The 8480-nt window shown below is 31.6% G+C and overlaps 1 protein-coding gene across 1 annotated transcript; it reads left to right on the top strand.

The window, feature by feature from the left end:
- The first annotated feature begins 237 nt into the window (after positions 1–237).
- LOC119831268 (antichymotrypsin-2-like) lies at positions 238–8177 on the top strand. Its single transcript, XM_038354564.1, has 11 exons — positions 238–435; positions 3478–3528; positions 3664–3783; positions 4459–4602; positions 5128–5331; positions 5675–5773; positions 5846–5986; positions 6291–6506; positions 6605–6670; positions 7114–7258; positions 8044–8177. The coding sequence occupies exons 1-11, from the start codon at positions 238–240 to the stop codon at positions 8175–8177; spliced, it is 1518 nt and encodes a 505-aa protein (XP_038210492.1).
- The last annotated feature ends 303 nt before the right edge of the window (positions 8178–8480 follow it).

Below are 8480 nucleotides of genomic sequence, written 5' to 3'. Positions count from 1 at the left end.
TAAATTATAGTACTAGATATTTATTTATGTCATGCGCAATTGAAGATTTTTTTAATTATTCATATCGGTTAACGTATAGGTACGTATGCGTCATTATAAGCTTTTTATTAACATTCGAAACTTCCTCTGTAAAGCTTGTAACATGACCCCGAAGTTTGCAAAGCCATTCGTGTCTATTGCAAGTCTATACCAATTGTAGAATAGAAATACCATTGAGCGGATGTTGTATGACCAATAATGTTTTATACGCAGCCTCATGCGGTGGAGACGCAAACGCCACCGTCGGCTGTGGAACATTTTGTACAACATGCTCGAATTACAAACAACAGCATCAGATCGCATGTATACTATCGTGTCAGCTTAATGGATGTGATTGTCGACCAAATTACGTTTACAACGAAGACATTAAGAGATGCGTTCTCCCACAAGACTGTCGTAAGTCTCTTAACAAAGAGTTTGTGCTTGGTGAAGGCCACTTTATCGGTTATATATATGTGATTGTGTGATATTGAAACATATCTGTATTTAAAAAAAGGTCAAATCCCAATTTCCCTTGGTCACACCATTACGCGTGAACGGCTGGACAGATTTCAAAAATTCTTTCACCATTAGAAAGGTGCAATTACACTGAGTGACATAGGCTATATTTGTACCACGGGTAAGACAGGGGCAAAAAGCTAATAAGAATAACGGCTACATTCAAAAGAATGGTAAACCATTTTTCATATTTAACGAGTATAATAACATCTATATAGGTATATTTACTATGTAAAATCAAATCCCTAGTGGGGTATGGGGCAGATGATATTCATATGTTCCACTGACCGTTTTCTTTATATTATTTACTATGTGACCATTATATTAATTCAATAATATAACTCCTGATACCGTTATTCTTGTGTGAAACATGACAATTTTAAGGGTATAAATATTTTAATCAACTTTATTCCGATACTTTGTGAATTCAAAATGGAAAACGAACACTGATGTAATTACGTAATGTTCCCTGATCCTCCATTGATATAAATTAACATCGAAATATAAATATGTATGTATGAATATTGCCATTTTAACAACGGAATGCGAGAATAATCTTAATATATATAGTGTCACTTTGTTAGTCTGCGATGGACTTCCAAACTACTCAACCGATTTTAATCAAATCTGCACAATATGTACAGTTTGATCAAACTTAAAGGAGAGTATAACGGTAAATGACTCCCCGAGTAGAGTCGGGGTGTGCAGCTAGTAAGGTATAGAGGAGGGCTGTTGTAACACCGTATGTTATTGTAATGTTACTTTTTTCAGTATATTTTAATTATTTAGTATCTATAAAATCCTATATTAATGTATTTCAATTATTTCCAGCATCTAGTCAAACCTAGAAACGAACAGAAGAAACTCAATCTCATCAGAGCAATCATTCTAAACTTTGCCTTGTTTAGTTAACTCGCATACAAATACTCTGTCACATGCTTTCAATTAAATGAACTACATAGAACTGTAAATAAAGTTTTTTATATGGAGTCTGCATAAGAACTTTATTATAATATTTAAATACAATACAAAAGTAAATTTTCTAAACATTTTTGTTATAATTACTTAAAAATATATTCCAACCTTCATTTATTCTTATTTCATTTATATTTGCTTGTCATTTAATAAAATTTTCTGATTAATGGTGTTTTTTTTTTATGAAAACGATTAAATGATCTAATACTAAAAATGCGAAAGTGTTTTACGCTTTGACGACAAAACTGCAGTACCGATTTGGATGAAATTCAAAATACTTGAACAGCGAGGGTCAACCGGGGACTACTACTGATAAAATTCAACAATCATTAGACTAAGTGCTTAAATAAGAGATGATTTCTTTTCCATGCTATCATTTAACCTTGGGTCACAGGTAATATAATAAATAATAAATGCATTTATCATACAATTACCAAAAACATAGTTAAATCATAATCTATTTGTTTACTTTTAAAGCATTCAAATGCTTTAAAAATATGATTATTTTAACGAATAGAAAAAAAACAACTGATAGAGTGTCGTAATATATAGACATAAAGCCAAAAGAAGTTTTATTGCTGAGTCAGGATCGCGGGAGGCCGAGAGATGATTCTTTGCCCCGGTACGGCAAATACGCGGGTTTAAATACCGCCTTGAGTTTTTTTTCTATGCTTTAAAAATAAAATAAAAATAATAATATCCTTTAAATTAAAGTACTATTAATAACATGATGGCACTTCATAAAATAAAACAATAATAACTTAATAGTACACTTTGATCGCTCTCAGAGAATTTAAAGGTATGAAACGTTACGATAATAACGTTTTTAATGCATTTTTAAAAGCTCGGCTTAAGGTTTAATTGCACTGAATATTATCATATACACCTATATATAGTGCGTAATTGTGCTAGTTCATTAACATTATTTTTAAAATTATGCTGAACATGCTGAATTAATTAATATAAATAAGCTGATGCCACGAAGGCACTGTATTAATTTCTGTATGAGCAGAAAACATCAGGCCTCTTCTCGAGACTCAATCAAAAACTCGGGAGTTTGGAAAACTCTATCTATACTTTTTTACTAATAATATAAAGATGAAGAGTTTGTTTGTATGAACACGCTAATCTGAAGAACTACTGGACCGATTTGAAATATTCTTTCACTATAGGATATGTACATAGTATCCGAATACAATGAATGAATGAACGGGCGAAGCCAGGGCAGACCGCTATCTTTTATTATTATTATTATTTTCCCAACGATTTTATATTAGTGAAGATAAACATTTGTTATATTATATTAACAAACAATGTTATATTATATTATTATAATATTCAAAATTATTACAATGTGTGCACGTATACAAACGGATGAATGTAAAATGGTAAAATAATTGTCCAATTTAAAAGGCGATTGCATTATACATTGAATGCAGTAAAATTTCCTTAGATCACGATTTAGCTCTTTAGAATACTATATTATATTTTAACAAATTATTTTAATCGCAGTCGTGCTTTAGGAGTTGTCCAGTAAACATAAATCAATCCATTATCATCAAAATATATTAAAATATGATAGCACGGTGTAAAAAATGTTTAATTCTTCTAACAATAATTGCATTATTTTCAAATCTCGCAAATGCTTCAGGTAATAAATAATCCGTTTTTATTAATAATTTTTACAAACTGTATTTTCGTAATCTTCTGTTGAGATACGGAAATGTCGTTAAATCTTTACAATGAAAATTGCATAACATGCAGCATTTTGGATTACCTTACCTAGAGTTCTTATTAATACGAAAGTTATAACAAATATAAATAAATTGTATAATTTATTTGCTGTACGATACACTAACCGTTACATCATTAAATCACTAATTAATAATGAAGTTGTGAAAATTGCAAACAATAGTCGTATACAATTGAAAAACATGAATTCTCACCAACATTGAATTGTTTCAGAACAAGCTTATGCGAGCGCATTTGCCAGTGCGTACGCCACTTCGAATTCTGGTAAGTTCTAGAAAAAATGCCAGTTTATTGCATTGCTATCAAACCTCGAGAATGTTATGATCATAGTATATTGTGCCGATAAGAATCAAAACAATACTTGTAGCTTGGCTAATGCGTTTATTGCGTTGTGTATAGCTATCGTTTGTAAATGAAATGAGTAATTCACTTGCAGTTAAAGAGCCGGAAACTGCAGACCATAACTCGAGGGACGATTTCGATCGAGGAAACGGCAATTTTACTGCAGCATTTTTATATGTGCGTATGAATATATTATGTTTATTTTTAATTGTAAATATATTACCATGTAGGTATGTAGGCTTTTGTACCTATTTGTAATAGCTCGACATGCCACTGCACGATTCTGCATGTATGTTTTTTTTATGAAATAAATATAAAACGGATGTTGAGAGAGCATGGATTAGCAATGGAAGGACTCATTTGTCTGTAATTATATTTGTATGCTTAATGTGTAACGCTATAGTTGTATTATTTCGTTTTATTTTTGTATATATTTTCTTAACTTTGTGTATACTTCAAGGAAATTATGTAAAAGTTAAAAATAGAGTTTAAAATATCAATGAAATACCTATTGCTAAATATAATTTACGATGTTATTATTACCTATTTGTAAAATTTTGAGATAATTGTATTTCTTAACGAATTCTCTTACTATCTCTTTCTATTTTGACCGCCTCCTTAGTACCCCCTGTACTAAGCGCGTGAGCTTAGAACTTACCGGTGGGGACGCAAAAAAAAATGTCTCGGTCTGGCAGGACACAGAAGACTGATCGCCTACTAGTCCATAAAGAAAATCGATCAGTGATACAGATGTATATCATCTGCCCTATGGGGCAAGTCCCGTGAAATCCCGTGTTCCATACTGGGGCATACCCCAGTAATCTCTTTCTATGGTTATATTTTTATTTTCAGAGTGGAATAGATGAGAGCCCAAATAGCAGTATCATCACATCCCCCTTCAGTGTGCTATTTCTTTTAGCCCAATTAGCGCTTTATGCAAAGGGGACCTCGTATGAACAATTAGCAAACCTTCTCAATATAAAAAGCAGGAATGAGGTAATTTTATAATAATTCCTTAAAATCACTGATGTGAACAAAGTTTAGATGAAAACGTGATGATAAACGTATATACGCTTACTAGTGACATCAGTATCTGAGGAATTGTTTAAGAAAGGAACGTTTTAATCCGCCGTCTGGGTGTGTGTATGCTTAGATGTATAAAAATTAGACAACATATTTTTGATTCTAAGTAAGTCTATGTGTATGTATATATATTTCAGATTGAAAGTAACACTATCTGTACATATAGTCTTCACGCCTTAACTTCTGACGCAGAGCCAAAAAGATTTTATCCTAGAAAGCCCATCGGAACAGGAACTATCCCGGCGCTGTCAATTTTTTCTTTAACGCCGCGGGCGATTCATTGAAATCATCAAATTAACATTTGTACAAATAACATTACAGAAAAATCATATCTAAACCGAATAGGAATAAGGTCCTGAATACGGAAGCACGTTCTGAATATAATATCATATTTTCACATCACTGACTACTTCTTAATTAAACCTTTGAAAATTTCAGATTAGATCGATTGTCCCAGATTATTTAGACGATATAAATTCTCAACAAAATGTGACGCTGCAATTAGCTGAGAAAGTGTATGGCAATGTTCAATTTCCATTCAAGAAATCGTTCAAACGAGACACCAGATTGGTTTTTCATGCAGAAGCCGAGAATCTTGATTTCAGCGATCCTATTCAGGCTGCTAATTCGATAAATTCCTGGGTAAAATTTCAGTATTTGACTTTACTATTAAGCTGAAAAGTTTGTTTGTTTTTGTCAAAGCGCTATTACATTGTGAATTGAATGAAAATATATACTGGCATAGGAATATCGGGAATTATACCAGATCACGCTAACATTAAGAGCCTCAATGAAAAATTGAAAAATCACGTCGTGTACAATCGTAAACTACAACACAAATGAAGTAGCGAGAAAAATTAATTATTAATTTTATTATATTGATGATTAAAAAAATATTATTAATATTGATTTCGATAATTATATGACTTAATAAAATATTATTCATAAATATGCATCGTATCATTCGACGATTTTTCTTTTTTAGATTGCGTCAGAAACTAATAATCTTGTAAAAGATTTAATATCTCCGTCCGTGTTGAGTCAGAATACACGTCTAGTACTGACAGACGCGATTTATTTCAAGGTAAGTATTTTAAAATATACAACACAAGATATACGCAGAAACATATTTCTAACATTTTTGTTATATTAATAGGGTGACTGGCAAACTCCATTCAACGCGAAGATGACTAAATTAAAAGATTTCTATATCAATGAAAGTATTACCGTCTCTGTAAATATGATGAATCAAATTAACACTTTTAACTATGGAAACCTTGATAGTATCAATGCAAAGGTAAACGAAATTTGTTATATTTGATAAGTTTTAGAGCAAAAACAATAGATGAATGTTGAACTTAGATGATTAATTCAGAGAGTACGAAAAGCGAAATATAGACTAGCAGATACTTAAAAAAAATATTGTACGTAACAGTTGTCAACCATCAACTAATGTCATATTTGACATATGTATTTGTCACATTTGACATTTGATGTGGTATGCATCAGGTACCCAACAATTACAATTAAAAAAAATAAAGTAAAAGAAGAAGAACTATTTTTACTATAGCCTGCACTTTTTGTATCATCCTTTTTTTCAGGTCCTCCAATTATTCTATAAAAGTTCTAACGTATCATTTGTCGCCATATTGCCAAATAAAGGACAAGATGTATTGACAATTGCACAAAAATTTAAAAGTTCATGTTTTGATTTTAAAGAAGATGTAATAAATAAACTTAAGTCTAGAAAAGTTAATGTATCCCTTCCATTAATAGATACTGAAACTACAACCGATCTGGAAGAGATTTTAAAGAAGGTAAATATATATCCGTATTGTGTGTTGAAGGAGGGAGGGAGTAGTTAGCTTAAAATACATTTTGATGCTATCGTTACTAATATAAATTACGTAATCAGACATCTGTTAAATATGTACAAAAGGTGGCCTTATTGCTCACACAACAATCTCAACCAAACAACCAGGTAAAAAAAGAAAGAAGATATAACCCGTATGATAGCGCAAAAAAAAACTTCTCCAAAATCAGAAATGAGAGCACAATTTTCTGTCAAACAAAAGGAAACACGTTATACTGTTGTAAACCAACTGAGATAGACTAAAAAAATATAAAAAGTCAACATTCTTATTGGTAAACTCGATCTTTTTTAATACATATACCTACATAATGCATAAAATAATATATTTATGTGGGTAAGTAGAGTGCGCATGATATAACAATTATTAATCTAAAGTCTATAAAATTTCCGTATCCGTTCCGTATTATGATATACGTCCGTTCCATATATCATCATACGAGACTCCTTAATTACATGTAACATTTATACTATTTCTATATCCATATCATCCAGCACGACAAATTTTATTATAAAATGTAAAACTTCTCTACAAAAATTGCTCTTATTTACAGAACGGTGTGACTGAAATATTTGATCCCGATACATCAGACTTAACTGGTATTCTCAAACAGGCCCAAAAATTGTATGTTTCATCAGCCGTACAAAAAGCAAAAATTATTGTCAACGAATCAGGTTCAGAGGCAGCTGCAGGAAATGGTATTTATTACGATTTTTGTTTTCTTTTTTACATTTTTACTAAATTGTTTTTATCCTAGTTAGTGAAAATTAATTGTTAAGTCTACTTGTAGAATCGTAGTTCTTCGAATTTTTAGGTTGGTTTTAGAGTTGCGCTGACGGCACGCTGAGCGTCGGCGCTGACTGCTGACAACATATGAATCTGTATGATGCGTTTTAGATTAACGCGCCGGTATGAGCGTGTGCGGTGCATCGGTTCATACGTTTCGGCTGTCAGCACCGACGGACAGCGTGCCTTCAAATATTACAATATTGTTATATATGTTCTGAACACATAAGGGTCAAAACATGTGACGTTTGTGACTCTTTTTTTTCTTTTGTTGTTTCAATACTATTTATACATAATTAAAATAAAATATTAGCATTCTGCACTTCTTCTCTATATAAACTATAGTGTGCGTAATTTCGTACTGATCCGTTCGCGCAATTTTCGTAAAGAGAGATTAATTTTCATACATAAATTGAACAGATATTGAATGCGATGAATAATGCGCGTTATCTTTGCGTGTTTGATTGAATTAAATCGTTTATAAAATAAATGTACCATGGTTAAGTCCTTGATGCAAACACGCCTTATAATATTTAATAGAAGTATTTTTATTTGACAGTTTTTAATTGTAGTATACATTACTATACCTTCATCATTATCACCATGTATTTTCTGATTTCAAATGTGTGTGACAGTGAAAGTGGTTTATCATAAAATTTAGAATATAACAATTAACAGTTTTTGGGGTCTATTTCAGCATTCATAATTGGATTAACTTCAGTTCAACACGAAGCGCAACCTGAAGAATTTAATGCGAACACTCCTTTCGTATACTACATTCTTTTTAAATATACACCAATATTCGCTGGATTCTATTCAGGACCGCAATAAATCCAAGTCATGAATAAATAAAATATAATGAATTAAGTTCTTAGGGGTTTTTATTCTAGCAATTAATTGTTACTCACAATAATTTGTATTATACTTACTTGGATACTCTTTTAAATTGTTGAAGTTATGGACGATAATCCCTTATTTTCCTTGTTAAAGGAAAGGAGACAGACGGGATTTCCTCGCATCGTTCTCGCTCCCGTTTGATCTCCAGAATAAAAACTACCCTTTGTCCTCGCGTCAGAAACTATATTTCTGCTCAATTCCATTCAAATCGTTTCCGTGGATTGGGCGTGAAGAAGA

The sequence above is a fragment of the Zerene cesonia genome, chromosome 13 (assembly GCF_012273895.1).
Source record: "Zerene cesonia ecotype Mississippi chromosome 13, Zerene_cesonia_1.1, whole genome shotgun sequence".
Taxonomy (NCBI): Eukaryota; Metazoa; Arthropoda; class Insecta; order Lepidoptera; family Pieridae; genus Zerene; species Zerene cesonia.
Note: the sequence above shows the minus strand (reverse complement) of the source record. Positions and strands in the feature narration are given on the sequence as shown.